Below are 19414 nucleotides of genomic sequence, written 5' to 3' on the forward strand. Positions count from 1 at the left end.
TGAATCACATGCTATTCTATGATTCTTGGAATGTGAACATCTAATATTACTAGCCTCACAAATAAAAACTGCTCAAAAAATATTTTCATAGGTGACTGAGCATAAGACCAGAAGTACAAGGATACAAGTGAGGAGGGTAATAGGAGCACTCTCTATCATGCCTTCTGATCTAGCCTTTTCCATCTTACTGTTCTAGGTCCCCATTTACTCGCCCTGAGGGAGAAAACATCCTAAATTGGGAAACGGAATCAGGGTTATTGTCTTCAAGAACCTTCTAGCCTCTCTAGCGCCAAAAGCAGCTATGGCAGAAACAGCTGGTTTCCCCACACTCTGTCCCCCCTTCTTCCTTGGACACAGGACTTCTGGTTTTTAGGGCAAAATAGAAGAGTATACTTTCCAGCCACTACTGCAGTTAAGTTCGGACAACGGGATGTAAAGAGTCTGGTGCAACTTCTAGGAAACGTCTTAAAGGAAGAAGGCATACTCTCCCGCTTCCTTTCCTTCTTCCAACTGGCTGAAAAACAGACAAGATGTCTGCAGTCTGAGTAGCCATCTTGGATCATGCAGTGGAAGCCACACTCTACGGATGGCCCATCAGCTGGACAGGACAGGAGGAGGCATACTGTTCATATTGCCATGCCAGCCCTAAGCAGCCTATAGACTTCTTCTAGGAGAGTTAAATGTACTTTTACTCAAGTCATTTTTGTTTTCAATTTTGTCACACATAACCCAATTTAATCCTAACCAATATGGGAGACAAAAAGAGAAACCAAAAATTCAGATGACTAACTTTCAGGCAGCACAGCATAGTGGTTAGGAGAATGAATTCTGGAGTCAGTGGGCCTGAATCCTGCCTCCCACTCACTAGCTGTTAAGACCCTAAGCAAATTAGTTACACTGTGTGTCTCAGTGTCATCTGTGGGGATAATAATAGTACCTACCTCCAAAAGTGTTGTAAGCACTAAGTGAATTATTATTTGTAAAGCACTTAAAATAGTACCTAGCATATAGTAAGTGCTATCTATGTATTTGTTAAATAAAATAAATAAACTCGTTTGGAACAGAGCCAAAATTCACACAAACAACTACAGTGAGTCTGTGGTCCCTAACCCAACCCACCACAGCATTTAGGAAGTGGTCTTCTGCTCTGAACCACATTTTGCTCAATGGGACAAAGAGGGTTATATTAAGTTTGGGCAGGGCTTATGTGTTCCTCCTTCCTCTCTAAGAAAGGACAGTGGTCAGGAAATTTTACACCTTGGGATCCTGCAAATCACGAAGAAACATACCCAAAGTCTGTCATTCTCTGTGGCCTATACACAGAGGCAGTAATACCTTACCTGCCAGATAGAAGTGAAAGATCTTATTACTCCCACCTGTCAGAAGACCAAGTCACTTCTCAGCTGACCTGACATACTTCCAACCAAACTGTAACAGAGTTACCTATCAGAGATAATCAGCTCCTTCTTATATCAGCCAACAAGCAAAAATAATAATAAAAATAAACAAAAGATAAAAACCACTTATATAAAAAATGAAAGCATCGTGCTAACATTTAGACCTCAGGAGACCCACTTTTCTTCTAGTAGTAATGGTTACCCTTTGAGTTTTCAATTTAACTCACTGCTTCCCTTACGTGAGGGACTTGTAAAGACTATTCTCAAAGTTTTCCCCACCTTTTCCCCAACTCAGTTGATGTTAACTGAGTTGATGGCAGTATTGCTTTCTGGTTCTTGACAATTCTGGGACGACAACATCTGGAAGAATGACTAGATCTTTAAATGAACCTAACCAAGAGTTACAAGTCAGTCCCTCCTGGCCACTCTGCACTCCTATCAGAACAGACGCCACCCATATAAAGAGTTCACACAGGAGAGATGCAGGAAAAATCTGCAGGAGATTTGACAACCATCATTTTAATAAGTATAACAATAATACATTTTTTCCAATAAACCGTTCTGGCCTATCCAAGACCTCTAACAGGGAAAAGTTAACACTATTTGACCCACTGATATTCCAATGATACCTCTGGTTTGATACAGATGCCTTAAATTCTTCTGCAGCTATCAAAAGAATAAAGGTCACCTCTCAGCTGCCCTGGTCATGTCCCCTTCCCAACCCATCCCCTCCCCATTCCCCTTTATATACATGCAGGGGACAAAATAAAGGTCAGCAAACACTGTGCCTTAGCTAAAAGGCAAACTGCTGATAGTCCTGGGAGAGAAATGAAAGTAAAGTGTAGCAGGTAGTCCTGTGTTTCTAAAACTCCACATTCTCTACTGAGGAGACATAAAAAAAGAATTGGAACAATTTCCCAGAAGTGAGCAATAATCAAGACAGATGAAACTGGTAAGTCCACCCACTTCATCACCGACGTTTGCCAGTAAGAGATCTGGGACAGTGGTAGACATCCCCACGACACAGAAGGCTGGAACTGAACCCTCAGAGGCCCTGATGGGTCACCCGTCCTCCTCAATGAACAGCGACAACGCTGGTTCGGTCCAGAAAAAGGAAATGGGCACAAAGCTCAAATCTGTAGTACAATGGACAACGCTGGTTCGGTCCAAAAAGAAGGAAATGGGCCCAAAGCTCACATCTGTAGGACAATGGCCGAATAGCAGTCTCTGTAGTTTAAAGCTAAGGAACCTACTAGAAAGCAGCATCTCCCCGCGCGTCTCTGTCGAGAAGCCGATTGTCCCACCACACCGCTGGGCCCCTCGCCTGTATCTGGGCAATTTCCTCTTTTCATTCTCCGCTCACTCCTCCCCCACCAAATAGGTCCTGATTTATTTCTTCATTCCGCAGAACTTCTCCATCTCCAGTCCTCAGGGGCATTCCAAAATCTTGCCAAGGGGCTCTGCACTGTGAAGTTTCTCCCTTTTGCAGCCTTTCAACCCCCCTTCTCCCCGTGGCTGTGCGAAGCTGCTAATTCCCCCGGACAGGCCCACCCTCCCCGAAGACAGCAGCGNCGGACCGCGCCCCCCGGCACCTGAGGAAAGTGAGCGCCCGAGGAGGACGGGAAGGTGTAGTCCGGGGGTTGGGCCCGCTCGGGGGACACCAGTGGGCTCGTTTCGTCCATCCCTCAGACCGCCGGATCCGGGTCCCGGTGCGCTCCACACAGCTGAGCCCCCGGCAGGGACCAATCCGCTACACCCCCAACCCCCGCCTGACCAACCAGGTCGCGGCGCCTTGCCGGCCCCGCCCCTACCTAGCCTGTTTACTTGGCGACGAGTTGGCACGACCCCTCGCGCGCGAACGGTAGCCAATCAGAACCACGTCGACGTAATCGCGCCCTCCGCAGTTTTCGCCCGTCACCGTCGATGAAGACCGCGCATGCTCCAGGAGCCAGACCCAGGTCAGACACGCCCCCTGCTCTCACCAGCTCAGCCCCGCCCTTAGTTTCCAATTGCTGACCTGTTTTGGGGAGCTTTCAATAAAGTAGCCTACCTAATCAGTCATTTGTTGAGTGCCTGCTGTGAACCAACCAGCTGTGAAACTGGAGAAATCTAGTCTTTGTATCTGCATTCATTCAATCATGCACTCATTCATAAAATATTTATTGAGCACCTACCATGTTCTAAAGTGCTAGGGAGACAAAAATGAAACAAAGAAAAATACCTAATCTACCTAGAAAGGTTTTTAAAAATCACAGCCCTAATGCAATTTACATAGTGTCTGGCCCGAATGCTCAATGCTTATTTGTTAATTGAAGGAAGATACGGTCTTCTTAGACTAAAAAGTTCCATGAGGTAAAAGCCCATGACTGTTTTATTCACCACTGTAAAACCTCAGTGTCCAGACACAATAGGGACTCAGTATATTTTTAGTAGTGGAAAAGAGAAGATCAAGCTGAACACACACAGCTCTCTGAAGTAGCAGAAAAGGAGGCAACAATGAAAACTGAAAACTCCATAATAGAAGTTCAGGATTTTGGAGTAGGCTGGAAAGTCAGCAAAGGCCCTAAAGGGGCCATGTGCTATGAACTAAGTCTTAAAGGAATAATGTAATTAGATTACTGGAGTGAAGAGGGGGAAAAAGAGACAATAGAGTCATTCGAGTTTGAACCTCATCTGCACACTTAAGCCTCTATTTTCTCACCTGTAAAATGGGAATTATCCCTTCCTCAATTAAAAAAGAATTAAGAGAATGTATGTAAAACAGCATAGTGGTTAGTATACTCAACAAATGGTAGCCTTTTTATTGTTGATACTGGTTTTTTTTGTGTGTGTGCTTAGAATAACCAACAGACTAGAGGCATGGATTTTCACAAGAGATGATCAGTCAAATAGTAACCAATATTTCATAATTATCCTTTCTTGAATCAAATTATTGCCACAGCTAGTAAAAGTACTGAACTGAAACAACTTATTTATTTTGTTTGTTTTTGTTTTTCTGTTTTTTTAAGTTTCTTTATTTTGAGATGGGGGAGGGGCAGAGAGAGGAGAGAGAGAGAGAATCCCAAGCAGGCTCTGCACTGCCAGCTCAGACTCTGATGCTGGGCTTGAACCCACAAACCTTGAGATCGTGACCTGAGCTAAAACCAAGAGTCAGATGCTCAATCAATTAAGCCCCTCAAGCATACAAAACAACTTATTATTTAATTGTATGTAGGACAATGTCTTAAAGGTTTTTTTGCCATGCAAACCATTTTAGGCAAAGGTCCATACAGTTTCCCCTTTTAGTTACAAGACATGTATTTCCCTTTCCTATACAGACATCAAATAATTCAGTAGTACTTGCCTCTTGTGTCCAAGGGGTCATATACACAGAGATGATCTCTTGGTAATCTTGATCTCATTTAGCCCCTAAGCTTCAAATTGTCAAGGAAAGCTGCAAGATTTAGAGTTCTCCCTTGAATTCTGGGTCTTATCTATGGAAAACTTTCAGAACTTGATTTTCCTTCTACTTAAAAAAAAAAAAAGGGCGGGAATCAATACATTCCCTATTACCTACGAAGAGCTAGCACTCACCAAATGCTAAGCATGTGCCAGACATTGTTTTTTGTATATTACATGGATGTAACTGGAATACATGTAACTGGCCTTACAGCTCCTATGATGTTAGAAACTGAGTAAAGTAACTTGCCTATGATCATGCAGCTGGTAAGTGGCAGAGCTGGTTCCAAATCCAAGCACAGCAACTCAATGCTTCTAACACCATATTGCTTCTTATTAAATATCTCTATGGCCTGTGTCTCATACGTACCCCCTTTATTTCCATTTTCACTGATACCAGATTACTTTTGAGACTCTCAAGATGTCTTAGCTATATTATTAAAATAGCTTATGAGTTTGTTCCTCTGTTTCCAATCTCTCTGATTATCTCTGAGTATCACTACCAGATTAATCTTCTTAAAACACTGGTTTCCTCGGGGCTCCTGGGTGGCTCAGTTGGTTAAGCATCCAACTTCAGGCCAAGACATGAGTTCAAGCCCTGCATAGGATTCTCTGCTGTCAGCACAGAGCGCACTTTGAAGCCTCTGTCTCCTTCTCTCTCTGCCCCTCCCCTGTTCTCTCTCTCTCAAAAACAAATAAACATGAAAAACGAGGAGACCGAGCTAAAAGATTAAAAACAACAACAACAACAATACGGGTTTCCTTATGTCACTGCTCTGATCAAGAAACTACACTTTTGGGATGCCTGGGTGGCTCTGTCGGTTGAGCATCTGATTCTTGATTTCTGTTCAGACCACGATCCCAGGATCATGAAATCAAGCCCCAAATCAAGCTCTGAGATGAGCTTGGAGCCTGCTTTGGATTCTCTCTCTCTCTTTCCCTCTGCCCCTCTCCCCTGCTCACGAGCTCTCTCGAAAAGAAGACATTTTCATTGCAGTAAAATATGCATGATATTTGTCATTTTAACCATTTCACAAGTGTACAATTCAGTAACATTAAATACATTCACAATATCGTGTAAGCATCACCATTGCCTATACCCAAAACTTTTTCATCATCCCAACAAAAACACTATATTCATTGAACAATAACTCCCTCCTCCTCTAGTTCCCAGTAACCTCTATTCTATTTTGTGTGTCTATGAATTTGCCCATTCAAAACAGTACATTTTGCCATATCTTCCCCCTAAATTTTCTCCATAGTTTAACCACAATCTATCCTTATCTCATCAAATTTTCCAATATGCATTCTTCAATTTAATATGATCTATTTTCTTCACACTCCATTCTCTCAACAACTAGTTATATCAATAGTCAGTACCACACAGTTTATCACGTTTAACCATTGAGTGTAGGAGCTGGTCGAATCTTACAGGCCTGCTAGTCCGATCTCATTTTACAGGCTGGAGAGCTTAATAACTTGTTTGAAGCCCCACACACTTGGTGGCAGGCATGGGATTTGAACACAGAATCCAAGTCTTTTAAAACAATGTAAAACTGTTGTTTATTGAGCATTTATACACTGAACTGTCAAACAAGTCTTGGGGACTCTTTATTATTATTTTCGCTTTCTATTCCACAGATGAGGAAACCGCCAAATCAGAGAAGCAGCTTGCTTATTCTCTTCATGAGCTTGCCTTCTTTTAATAATTAAATATAGTCTTGAATTTTTCTATGTGTATGAATTTTTCTTCTCCACATCGCGGCAGTAAGTCCCATGAGGGCAACAATCATGTCTTTTTTAGCTGCACTCACTTTGTTCAGTAAATAAATACTGTACATGGATAAACGGATTGGCGTGCAAGGTATTTGGAGGATTTGCTCCAGTCTTGACACTATATATATTTTTTTAATGTTTATTTATTTTTTGAGGGGGGAGGAGAGAGAGAGAGAGAGAGAGAGAGAATCCCAAGCAGGATTCTCTCAGCACAGAGCCACAGGAGGGGCTCCATCTCATCATCTGAGTTCTTGACCTGAAGCCGAAATCAAGAGTCTGAGCTTAAGGACTGAGCCACCCAGCCACCCCAACACTATATTTTAAGCACAAAGGATCTGAGTAAGGACATCAGCACAAATCCTAACAACGAATGAATGCAGAAGTGTCCCGATATCATAATGCTGGCACAAGGTTGACGCTCATTCAACTGCAGTTGCCTAGTCTAGCATGTTACCATTTTCAAAGCTGAACCTCAAATGCCAGATTTGGGCTCTGTCCTTAAATTCCAGGGAGGGGCCATTTATAACTCTGAAGGTCTGCACAGGATCGTGGCCCCTTGAGATGGTGGTCACTGTTGCTTCTGACCCAGGTTTTGTTTTGTTTTTGTGTGACATTTCGGCTAGGCTGTCTCTGGGTAGGCAAGACCTGAGGTCTTCACCAGGGTGGCCAAGGTGGGATCATGGGTTCAGCCCCACCCCTCTCTCGGATGTTTGCCCAGAGAGCCAAAGGCACTCCGCCCCGCACAAAGATGGCGCAGAGTTCGGGCCGGACCAATGGAGAGTGGCGTTGCTCCCGGTTGCCTAGGTAACAGCCAATGGGCGGCGGGAATTGCGCCCAGTGCGGCCTCCGGGGATGGCGGCGTCAAGTGGGGCAGGCGCTGGTGGAGGTGGTGGAGAGGCAGGTGGCAGGGGCGATCCCAGCGGAGCTCGGGTCCCGGACGCTGGAGCCCTTCGTCGAGGCGTGACTGTCATCCCAAAAGGCGGAGCTCAGGTTGGCTGGCAGCGCGGGAGGGAGGGGACCAGGCGAGGAAGGGACTGAGGAAATCATCCCGAGATGACGGTCTGGGGATCGTGACTCCACGCGCTGACCAGAGGGTGGGGTCCATGGGGTGCCAAACCCGGACGTCTAGTCTCTACGGCTGGGGCCGAGGTCTGAGAGAGCCCACCGTACCCGGCTTAGCGAGCGGGTGTGTGGGGGCTGCGTTCGGAGTGGATGGCAGACCTGTGTGAGCTGAGACCTGGCCCAGGCGGGAGAGTAGAGCTCGGGTAGAGGGAAGGATCGGTGCTGGGATGCAAGAACGGGGTGGGAAATCGACTAGGAAGTGTTGTTAGTTGGGTCTAGGGCTTTGTTTGTCCTGAGTCCGCCTCTCACACCCTGGTGGAGAGACGTCCCACACAACGAGGCTTGGGGAATGAGATGTCTCAGATGAGCTGCCTCAGTTCACGGTGGCACTCCTGCTGGGTAGCATCTCCAAACTGCTTAAATATCCGCAGGCTAACTCGGCTTTATTAGAACCCGGTCCAGGCATTTTCTTTTTCATAAAACAGAATAGTATCGTGGCCGTCTCCATCACCCCCAAGGTTTTTTGTTGTTTCTTGGGTTTTGGTTGGTTGGTTGTTGTTGTTTTACTATCCTCTTTCTGATGTCAGGATTTTCTTCCCACTTTCTTAGATCTAATCGTCCCACCAATCTTCCTATATAAGACCTTTATCTACTAGTAACACATTTTTACGTATTTATTTAATTATTACTATTTTTACTTTTCGAGTTCAAAGGAGATTTATGGTAAAAAGACTTGCAGACTTATAAGAAAAAAGATATTTCAAGCGCATTTAAAACATTTAAAAAGGAATGTGTGACTTGCTGTCCGGGGTTTCTTACAAGAAATAAATTTTTGTTCATCAAAGTCTTCCTTTTCTTCTCTTTAGGATCCCAAAAGCCTAAGACTGTTTCCTTTATAATTAAAAGAACTTTGACAAGATGTCCGTACTCTGGGGAGGCTTTGGAAGAACAATGTAAAGGTATATATGGGCAAAGCTGGCTGCCTCAAAACAATATTCTTACATCGAAAATCGGTTCCTCTTTCTGTTACTTAGTTTCTTTTTAATTCTCTGAATTTGGACACAAGTTATTGGGAATGCATAAGCATTTTTTAACAAGTTTGATGTCTAAAATCTGAAAAAAGATAAATGGAATACAAATAAAAGTTAACATTCCTGTCTACAAGTTCTATTTGGAAATATCTGGGTCAGGAGAAAATAAAGATAGCAGGGATGTAGTCTGTTGCGCAGACCAATAGTGTATTCATTTCAGGGACAAAATAGCTATTTTCTTTTAGATAAATGTTTGGATTGATTCTTTGCAATCCATCTATCAAAATAGCAGAAAGGGTGGCTATCTGTTTAAAAGCATGAATCTTCCACGGGGCGCCTGGGTGGCTTAGTCGGTTAAGCGTCCGACTTTCGCTTAGGTCATGATCTCGCAGTTCGTGGGTTCGAGCCCCGCGTCGGGCTCTGTGCTGACTGCCAGCTCAGAGCCTGGAGCCTGTTTCAGCCTGTGACTCCCTCTCTCTCTGACCCTCCCCTGCTCACGCTGTCTCTCTCTCTCTCTCTCCTAAAAATAAATAAAACATTAAAAAAAATTAAAAAAAAAATAAATAAAAGCATGAATCTTCTTGCTTTTGTGACTAGATTCCATATGCATAGCTGAAGCCTAAACTCCTAGGCCGCCTGTTCTCTCTTTTTTTTAAATTTTTTTGTAGTTTATTTTTGAGACAGAGAGAGACAGAGCATGAGTGGGGGTGGGGCAGAGAGAGAGGAAGACACAGAATCTGAAACAGGCTCCAGGCTCTGAGCTGTCAGCACAGAGCCTGATGCAGCGCTCGACCTGAGCCGAAGTCTGACGCTTAACCAACTGAGCCACCCAGGCGCCCCTGGCCTGTTCTCTTTAAAAAGATTTTTTATGGTAACTGATATGCATACTGGTTTACATCCTTATTTAAGTGTTGGGTTTTCCGTCTTCCTTAGCCCTTGCTATTCTGTATTAAACTAGATTTTTCTCAATGACCATGATTTCTTTTTGGGTCAGTGGATGTGCCAGGTGACTATTACTTAGCATGGCTAGTTATAGAAGTCATAAATGAAGATCCCAATGCTGTCCCAGGTGGTGACAGTATCAATTATTTGGACTAGGTAGAAGTTTCTAGTCAAATGTGTCCAACCATGGCCTGAGGCCCACAGAGTCTACATATATTTCCTTCAGTTAGCACTTCTGAGTGTGTTCTTGGGAATGGATGTCATTTTGACCAGCAGCTGTTGAAGGGAGTTTGCTCTGTCTCCCTAGATTAAAAAAGGCATGGAAATGTGTTTTTGAAAAACAAATGAGAGATGATGTTGGCAGAGTTAGGTGGAGAGATGATGTTCTACTTATTGTAGTGGTATATTACCCCAAATGTAGCCACTTAAAACAACCATATGATGCTCCCAGATTCTGTGAGTCAGGGATTTGTGCAGGGTATCATGGGGATGACCTCTCTCTGCTCTATGATACCTTAGATGGGATGCTGACTTAATGGCTGAGAGCTAGAATCATCTGAAGGCTCCTTTGCTCACAGCTGGCACCTGGGCTGGGCTGATTCAAAGGTGAGAACTGCCAACTAGAGCACCAACCTGTGGCTCTTTGTGGCTCAGCCTCCTCACAGCACAGTAGCCTCAAGGTAGTCAGACTTCTCATGTGTGGCTCAGGTCTCCAAGCGTGAGTGTCCCATTGAGCAAGAGGGAAGATGTATCACCTTTTCTTTCTTTCTTTTTTTTTAAGTTTTATTTATTTTGAGAGAGATGGTGTGCGTGAATTAGGGGAGGGGCAGAGAGAGAGGGAGAGAGAGAATCCCAAGCAGGCTCCAAACTGTCAGTGCAGAGCCTGACTTGGGCTTGATCCCATGAACCATGAGATCATGACCTGAGCTGAAACCAAGAGTCGGATGCTTAGCTGACTGAGCCACCCTGGCACCCCAATGCATCATCTTTTCTGATCTTACCTTAGGACATACCATTGCTTCCATCGTGTTCTGTCAGTTGAAGCAATCACAAGCCTGCCCAGATTCAAAGAAGACTTAGACTCCACCTTTTCATGGAATATTAGCGAGGTCAAACTGTAGAACGTGTAATACAGGAGACATGATTGCAAACGTCCTTGGAAAATACAACCTGCCACATTTGGTAGAGGATGATCTTTCAAGTTTCACTGGAAAATTTAGGATATATTCCTAAGAGCTAACAGCATACCAAAGTAGTGGGCAAGTTTACAGTTTGAGTGGCTGGCTCAAAGTACAGTTTGAGTACTTTGTCTATCAAGATAGTCTTCAAACTAGAGAAATACTATTCACTTTCAGGGACCTTCTACTGGTCCATCTGAAAGGAGTGGGCTGCCACTATGTGGAAGTTTCATGTAGCCTTGAGAAAAAGCAAACAGGGGCACCTGGCTGGCTTGGTTGGTAGAGCATTCAACTCTAAATCTCAGGGTCTTGAGTTCAAGCCCCACATTAGGCATGGAGCTTCCTTTAAAAAAAAAAAAAAACAGGGGCACCTGGGCAGCTCAGTCAGTTAGGCATCTGACTTTGGCGGTTCATGGGTTTGAGCCCCGTGCTGGGCTCTGCACTGACAGTGCAGAGCTGGCCTTGGATTCTCTCTCCCCCTGAGCCATTGGGCAGCCAAACTGACCCCTCACATGACACCACAAGAACTCCTTCCAGACCTCTGAGTGAAGACAAACTAACAGCTGCCAAACATAAAAAAGAAATGCCTTTATCTTATAATCTTCCTGCATAAGTAATGATTTTGTGTTTATGTTTTGGAATGGTGGTTTAGTTATAAGATTTATTATCAGATAAGGCCTTTACGATTCTGGCTTCTTTTAAAGGAATGAAATATTTCAGCTTTGTGCCATAAGCTGACTTTTCAGTACGCTGACCTCACTAATTCTGGGAAGAGCTGAAGATGGTCTGGAGTTACCAAAGCCTATCTGGACTGGAAAGAGTTTTCCTCTGCAGTTTTGATGGGACCGCTTCTCTTCCTCTCATTAATGTTGTATTTGCAGCACAGTCGTGCTGGCCTCTACCCCAGGCACAGTGATGCTGGGCTGGCGACAAGAGGCTTGTGGGCCTGAAATTGGATGCTGACCTTGTGGAACGTTGATGGAACAGAGGTGGCACGCCAGGAGCCAGTGTCACCTCTCAGAGAAGATGGCCCTGGAGTTTTTCAGGGGCTTGAACGCAGGAAGAAAATGGTCCCTATCTCAGGATATCTTCTGCTGTGTGAGAGACCCTGCACAGGGAGCTTCCAAGTCACTGCAGCAGTGAGAAAATCCCTGGTGGAGCTGTGGAAGAAGCTCCCAGACATCACTGGGAGAGCTTCCAAAGCTGGCTTCATTATGGAGGTAGAAGCGAATGTTGCTCCATGTTGGGTCAGAACTCATCTGTCCTCATAGCTGGGAAGAAATGAGAGCTTTGAGACAGGGTCCGGGCCCAGAAGATGTCACTGAGCCCCACTCTGTTCAGCCCAGCTGTTTGCACATCAGACCATTTCTGGGTTTGTGGCATCTGTATCAAAAAGCATCATGACATAGGCCAAAATTAAAATATCCCATAGGGTGGTGATAAAGAATACATGAGTGGCAATTGTAGTTTACTTTTCCTCACCTTAGAATTTACCTCACTAGTCAACATCGGCTGATTTTTTTTCCCAAAATGTTATTTGAATCACTTTGGTAGCCTTTTTATACTGAGACTTTAAAGAAATTTCCATTACAGTCAATGTGAATATGTAAGTTTAGGTGTCTGGTTTTTAAAAAAATTTTTATATTAAAAATTTTTTAATGTTTATTTTTTGAGAGAGAGAGAGGCGTGAGCAGGGGAGGGGCAGAGAGAGGAAGACATAGAATCCGAAGCAGGCTCCAGGCTCTGAGCTGTCAGCAGAGAGCCCAACGCGGGGTTTGAACTGACAAACCACGAGATCTTGACCTGAGCCAAAGTCAGATGGTTAACCAACTGAGCTACTCAGGCGCCCCTCCATGTTGAACATTTAAAGCATTTTTGTATCAGATATGCCAGATCCCTCTTATACTGCGGAATCTGCTCTATGAGACCCCATCTTGATGTTCCATAATGGAGACAGCAATACAACCCTTAATGTTGTGTGTGATTTAGGCTCCTCTGGGACTTGAAAGAAGCTAGCCATGGGCACCAGGCCTGCAGGGATTAAAACCCCCTCCTGTTCGGTCCTCCAGGTCTGGCCCCCATGTTCTGAAGAAGGGGTGCACTTGTCCTGTCGGAACTCAATCAGATGCATGATGGTCAGACTTTAGCTTCACTGTTAATAACAGAGGACCTTTCAATGATGATTTCTAGGTCAGAGAACTTTCACCCATAGGATAGCCATTGATTGGAGTAGTAGTTCCCATGCTTTTAAATGTTTAACAGTGTAACGATGTGCTTGTTGAAACTGCAGATATCCAGGCTCTAATTTACAGAATCTGATTCAGTAGATCTGGGTGTGGGCCTAGGATTCTGCATTGTCACAGTCACTTGGAAAAATGTTTTGTTGCTTAGATCTGGAAGAGATGAGGAGGTGAGTAAAAAGACCTAGGGAATTAAAAAAGGACTAGGGATTGCCTTTTTAAAAAATATGTCAAATGATTCTGTTTGTCTCTGCATTTAATGATACTTTGGGTTATCTTAACCTCCTTTTTAAAAATCTTTTTATTTTATTTAAATCCCAGTTAGTTAACATAGAATGTAATAATGATTTCAGGAGTAGAATTTAGTGATTTATCACTTACACATAACACCCAGTGCTCATCCCAACAAGTGCTCTCTTTAATGCCCATCACCCATTTAGCCCATCTCCTACCCAGCACCCCTCCACCAACCCTCAGTATGTTCTCTGAATTTAGGAGTCTCTTATGGTTTGCCTTACAGGATATCTTTGAACTGAATACAAGCATTCTTTTACTACACCTGTGAAGCCATACCTAGGCAGCCTCTCTGTCACAGTCATTCCTTCGTTCTACTCCCCTTACACTGATGTCCCCGTAGTTCAGGTCTTATGATCTTATACCTGGTTGGATCAGTTAGCTTTTCTGGGTAATAACACGTTACCCCCAAAACATAGTGGCTTGAAACAGCAACCATGTAGTCCGTGATTCTGTGGGTCATTAATTTGGAGCTGGGCTCAGGAGCAGCTCTGCTGGTCATGCCCGGGCTCACCCTGCTGCATCCATGGTCAGTCGGGACAACTCCACATGACCCCTCATCACCAGCTGGCCAGTCCGGGCTTGTCCACACGAGGGCAGAACAGTTCCAAGTGCAGGGAGAGGGCAAGCCCAGCGTACAAGCACTTTGCACACCTCTGCTGTACCACCTTTGCCTGTGTTCCATTAGCCAGAGCAAGTCATATAACCCGCCCAGACCCAGTGCGTGGAGGAGCAAACTGCCATTCATGGAGATGCTGCCATGTCACATCACAAGGGCGTGAGCAGAGCGGGAGTAGTTTGTGCTCATTTTCAGTCTACTGAATTATCACATCTCCCGCCTTGCAGGCTCCTCTGGCTGTCGGCTTTTGCTGCTCCAAAGCATCCTGCCTCCCGCTGCCACGGTCATTTTCCATAAGCACCGCTTTCATGCTGTGTCTCTGTTCACAAACCCCCAGAGCCTTCCCCTTTCCCCGTCTCATTAGCTGTGAACTCTTCTGCCTGGCTTTCAAAGGTCTCCGTACGGTAGCCTGGCCCTGAAAGCAGAGCATGCACTATGAGAGAGGAAGAACTAGCAGTAGTCGGGGGAAGCCAGGGCATTAGTCCCGGCTCAGGCACAGACTGGCTTATAACTTCTCTGGGCTTCTCCCTCTCCATCTATAAAATGAGGGCGTTTGGATTAAATCTGAGAGGGTTTTTTTTTTTCAGATTTCAGATTTCACCTGAGTACCTAAGACAAACTTGTTGCCTGTTACTCCCTAAATTAAACCTTCAATTACAGTAAAACCCAGCTTCATATTTTTCCACTAAACATCCAGGGTACGTTGCTCTTTGTGAACTCATTGCCCAGGTTTTCTCTCTCCGCAGCTGCCCTTTGCTCTCTTCACTGCTTGTTTTCAGTACCTCCCATCCCTTGTCTTTGTTCATCTCTGCCTCTTAATTACATCATCTCCCATATTGTTCAGCGGTTTCGTTATTAGTCTTGGCAACTAGATTGTAAACTCATTGAGGGAAGAGACTATATTTTATACATCAACTAAACACATAGTAGGTATCAAGGCAATATTTGTAGATTAATCCTCAGTTTCTATCCCAGGTCATAGAAAATTGGAACTGGCTGATAACTTTAAAAAAATTTTTTTTAATGTTTATTCAGTTTCCGAGAGAGAAAGAGAGCGAGAGAGAGCAGGGGAGGGGCAGAGAGAGAGGGAGACGTAGAATCTGAAGCAGGTTCCAGGCTCTGAGCTGTCAGCACAGAGCCCGATGTGGGGCTCAAACTCATGATCTGTGAGATCATGACCTGAGCTGGAGTTGGATGCTTAATTGAGCCACCCAGATCCCCCCTAGCTGATACCTTTTAAGGCCAGGAAGAGGATAAGACTGCTTGAACAGAGGCGATGGTTTCAAGCAAGTTTTGGAGAGGTAGGTATGTTTGTTAAATGCATCCAAAGTAATGTATATATACTTACCTGGCTGGCAAGTAAGTAGAGTATATCTGTGAAATTGCTTCATTGGCCTTTCCTCCAGCCATCCTGTGACTCTGGTTCTCCTCTGCTCGTTTCCTGCAGGTTTCATCCTTTTCTTCTGTAAGCTGGCACCATGACCCTCACTAAAGGCTCTTTCACCTACTCCAGTGGGGAGGAATATCGCGGCGAGTGGAAGGAAGGTGAGAGGGCCCCTGGGGGTCAAGTGGTGAACACTTAATTTGACTAAAGGACAAACACATAAAGCTATAGAAGCCAACTGGATGAATCTTCATGTCTCATTCCAGGATGTAATCTGAATAGTGCCTTTCCTTTATTTGATTTTAGGCTTAAATAAAGGAATTTGAAATGCCATTGTTTGCCCAGTCCCCTGCAATGAGTGAAATCTTTCTAGTTCTGAATATAAAGTGTTTTAGCATCCTTTTACTCTTTTAGTGTTATTATTTGGGAGTTGTTTTTTATAAATGCTCATGTACCAGCCAGAGTAAAATGAATTACATGAAGTGCCCATAAATTAGAAAGTGCAGAATTCATTGCAATGACTTGGTTCCAGGGAACCTTAAAAAATTAAGGAAGATCTAGAAATTAGGACAGACGCTCGAGAGCAAATGACATCCATTGCCTTGGATTTCCTGTGACAGCTCATTACATTTGGAAGTACCTATTCAAGGAATGGAGAAATTCTTCAGAGACTGAAAAACACAGTCTGGCCACTTAAAAGCCTCATGGGTCCAGTCCCTCCAAGCCAGGAACCGCCCCGAGGAGAGGAGCCTGGACTTCCCACAGCGGTGCCAGTGAAGAGACGTTCAGGCCGTTTCCAGACACAGAGCCCAGTCTTTTCACGCTAGATTCCTGCAGCTGATGAGTTGTTGAGCCCTGAGAGGAGAAACTGTGCAGCCTCGCCTCAGTACACCCCCGTGCCTTTCCCCTGCCTCCCCAGCACCTGCTGTCCCCTCGGCTCCGGCCATGTAGCGGCGCCACCCTCCATCCCTGGAAGGGCTCCCTCGTATTCTGTTGGAGGACAGGATTGCTCCTCCAGCAGCTTGCTGTTTTCTGGTCCATTCAGTGGGTAAGCACAGCCCTGCTGACATAACCAAGCCCAAACCAGTGTTGCCAGGCCAGCCGGTAGGTTGGCCCCCTGGCTTCACGGTGCCGAGGTGAGCTTGTTTTCCTCAGAGAGGCCGCCTAAGTGAGTGTTGAGGGCTTTGCCGCATTTGCGCCCTTGCTCTGCTACTTAACCGCTCTGTGATCTCGAGTAAGTGATTTGGCTTCTCCCTAGCCTTGGTTTCTGCATCTGTGAAATGGGAACAATAACGGTACTATGCCCACGTCCTAGCGTCATGAGGATTAAATGAGATGATAAACACAAAGAGCTCAGAAGAGTGCGTGACACACAGCAGAGGCCCTCTTATCATTCATACCTACAGAGACCCGCTGCCCCTGTGAGGCTGTGACAGGATGGGAAGGTCCAGGGAGCCAGATTTTCCTGCCTGACTCTGGGTAGGAGCTCTGCCCTGCCAGCATCACTGCTTCTCTTCCCTCCTTTGTGGGTGAGATGACGAAAGGCAAGAGATGTTAGGCAGTGAGGGGGTCCCTGAAGCTGCCCCATCCCAACCTGACGACTGTCTTTCTCTTCGCTCAGGCCGCAGACATGGTTTTGGTCAACTGATGTTTGCAGATGGTGGCACCTACCTGGGTCATTTTGAGAATGGGCTCTTTAATGGCTTCGGGGTACTGACTTTCTCAGATGGCTCAAGGTGAGTACTGGGCCGTTCCTTTCTCAGCTTTGAGAGTGATAACAGCTGGTCAGACCTGAGATGTCCCAGGGCCTCTGAAAACAGGCAAGGAGTAAGCAGTTCTTTTTCAGTTACTTTATAAATTGATCTAAAATTTGAAATGGCATGTCGCTGAGTGACCTTCCACCCCACTGCCATCCTCTTCTGTTATCTCCTTGAGATTAGAGCCTCACATCACACTTGCTCTCTGGCCCTTCTCTGCCGGTTGGGAGTGGGGTGGGTGGGGTCAGGGGAGAGCTCTGACACAAGCAGAATCAGTTTTGCTCCTTGGCGTTAATAAGTAACACTTCCTGGGTGCCTGGGTGGCTCAGTTGGTTGAGTGTCTGACTCTTGGTTTTGGCTCAGGTCATGATCTCATGGTTCATGAGATGGAGTCCCGAAGCGGGCTCCACACTGACAGCAGGAAGCCTGCTTGAGAATTGTCTCTCTCCCTCTCTCTCTGTCCCTCCCTTGCTCACTCTCACTCTCTCTCTCTCTCAAAATAAATAAATAAATAACACTTATTGGTAGCTGCTTCACACAGTTGACCTGGATTGCCTGCTACCCCACTAAAGACTGTCGTGTTTCTGCAGGTACGAGGGGGAGTTCGCCCAGGGCAAGTTTAATGGTGTTGGAGTCTTCGTCCGGCACGACAACATGACGTTTGAAGGGGAATTTAAGAATGGCAGAGTAGATGGTTTTGGTAAGTCATGGCCCACCAGGACGGGTGACGAGGGGAGCAGCATATGGGTGGAGGAACACCTCGGCAGTTGTAGTGCTTTTGTGAGTGTCCAGCGATCCCAAGGGGTTCGGCAAGCCCGTGGACTGCGACCCGGGGCCGACCCGCGAGTCCTCCTCTGTGGCTTCGCATCGGGCTGCTCCCTGAGTCACTGATGCCCTCTGCCATCCCGAATTTTCTCTGGCCCCCTCCAAGGCCTGCTGACCTTCCCCGATGGTTCCCACGGAATACCTCGCAATGAAGGCCTGTTTGAGAACAACAAGCTGCTGCGGCGGGAGAAATGTTCGGCGGTCGTCCAGCGGGCCCAGAGCGCCTCCAAGTCCGCCAGGAACCTCACTGCCTGACGCGGGGTCGAGCGCCCGCCGACAAGGCCCGGGCAAAGCAAAGGCCCTGTTACTCACCCGAGGTGTGTTAAGTGTGCCGGCTGTGAGGACATGAGAAGGCGCGCAGAGCAGGAGCCTCAGGACGCGCCCACACCCGCCAGGGAGGGATTCTGTCACCAAAGTTCTGAGGACTCCCGCCCGCTGCCCCCAGCAGGGTCACCAGTCCTGTCTTTCCTTGACTCACTTGTTGGTATTCTCTGTCCTAAAGCCCTGGGTTGCCCCATGCAGACTTGCTTCTCCTTGATTTCCTGCCAAGCAGGGTAGAACCTCTTCGTCCTGCCTGTATTTGGGGCAGTTGATCCTAGACCCAAAGTAGGGCAAGTGCTCTGTGCTTCCCTGGAGAACCAGGGAGAGAGATAGGGGTGGCTTAGACAGCCCAGCAGTCCTGTGAAGGCCAGGCCAGAGCTCTTCTGCGTGTCTTCCCCCTCCCTCCCCCCATTGCTGCTGGTTGACTTCATGGCTCCAGGCCAACCACTTTGTCTCACCAGACTGGTATTTGTGTCTGCTTATTCCCCCTGTGAAGGGTTTGGTAAGAATGCTGTTTCCCTATCCCTTGACTTTATAAGCTGTCTTCCTTACCTAAGTTCCAGCAGCTAATTTGTGCCCTATTTGTGCCTCTCTCCTTTCGTAGATGGGACAGGATCCCTTTTGGGGATACTCAAAAAACTGATACAAAGAGTCATCTTATAACTTGTACTTTTTCATTACTCCAGGGCAAAGGGCAGACACCCCTGGCATACTTCAGGCCCTACCACGGAGTAATTGAATCCTTAGGGATGGCTTGGGCTAACACAGCCCCTTCCCAGTGGATTAGGAGGTCAGACCCACCTCAACCCCTTGGCGCTTGGGTAGAATTGGACCCATCCTAGCACTGTGGTGAACCAAAAGAGAATTTGGCTCCCTGCATTCGGTCCACTGTTAACTCTTCTACCATGAGCTTGGCCATCAGGCCTGGGGAGATCAGATCTTGACCAATAGGATCCCTGCCTAGTCATCATGGAGGCCTCCTACTATCCTGTGACCTACACACGCCCAGCCCACCCCCAACCCCCTATCCTCACACTGGATGTCTCCTCAACAGCAGATTGTGGTGGAAATTATAGCCGTGTGCCTCTCTGTATTCTCTGAGTTGTACTGTAGAAACAAGTGTTTATGAGGAATAAACAAATCACCAGAA

The 19414-nt window shown here is 46.0% G+C and overlaps 1 protein-coding gene across 2 annotated transcripts; it reads left to right on the plus strand.

Annotated features, from left to right (window-relative positions):
• The first annotated feature begins 7463 nt into the window (after positions 1-7463).
• Positions 7464-19414, plus strand: MORN4 (MORN repeat containing 4). 2 transcript variants are annotated; one of them, XM_077779055.1, is made up of 7 exons: positions 7464-7601; positions 8540-8632; positions 11529-12044; positions 15425-15522; positions 16983-17097; positions 17709-17818; positions 18050-19414. In XM_077779055.1, exons 4-7 carry the CDS (start codon positions 15456-15458, stop codon positions 18196-18198), a joined length of 441 nt encoding a protein of 146 aa, XP_077635181.1. In that variant the 5' UTR covers positions 7464-7601; positions 8540-8632; positions 11529-12044; positions 15425-15455; the 3' UTR covers positions 18199-19414. The 2 variants fall into 2 exon arrangements, with proteins under 2 accessions (XP_077635181.1, XP_077635177.1); XM_077779051.1 differs by lacking the exon at positions 11529-12044.

This window comes from Crocuta crocuta, unplaced genomic scaffold (genome assembly GCF_008692635.1).
Source record: "Crocuta crocuta isolate KB4526 unplaced genomic scaffold, BGI_CrCroc_1.0 scaffold170, whole genome shotgun sequence".
Taxonomy (NCBI): domain Eukaryota; kingdom Metazoa; phylum Chordata; class Mammalia; order Carnivora; family Hyaenidae; genus Crocuta; species Crocuta crocuta.

Coding starts and splice junctions, on each gene's coding strand:
- MORN4 (XM_077779055.1), top strand. CDS start 15,456: ATGACCCTCACTAAAGGCTCTTTCACCTACTCCAGTGGGGAGGAATAT. Junction 15,523..16,982: donor TCGCGGCGAGTGGAAGGAAG/GTGAGAGGGCCC, acceptor CTCTTCGCTCAG/GCCGCAGACATGGTTTTGGT. Junction 17,819..18,049: donor TGGCAGAGTAGATGGTTTTG/GTAAGTCATGGC, acceptor GCCCCCTCCAAG/GCCTGCTGACCTTCCCCGAT.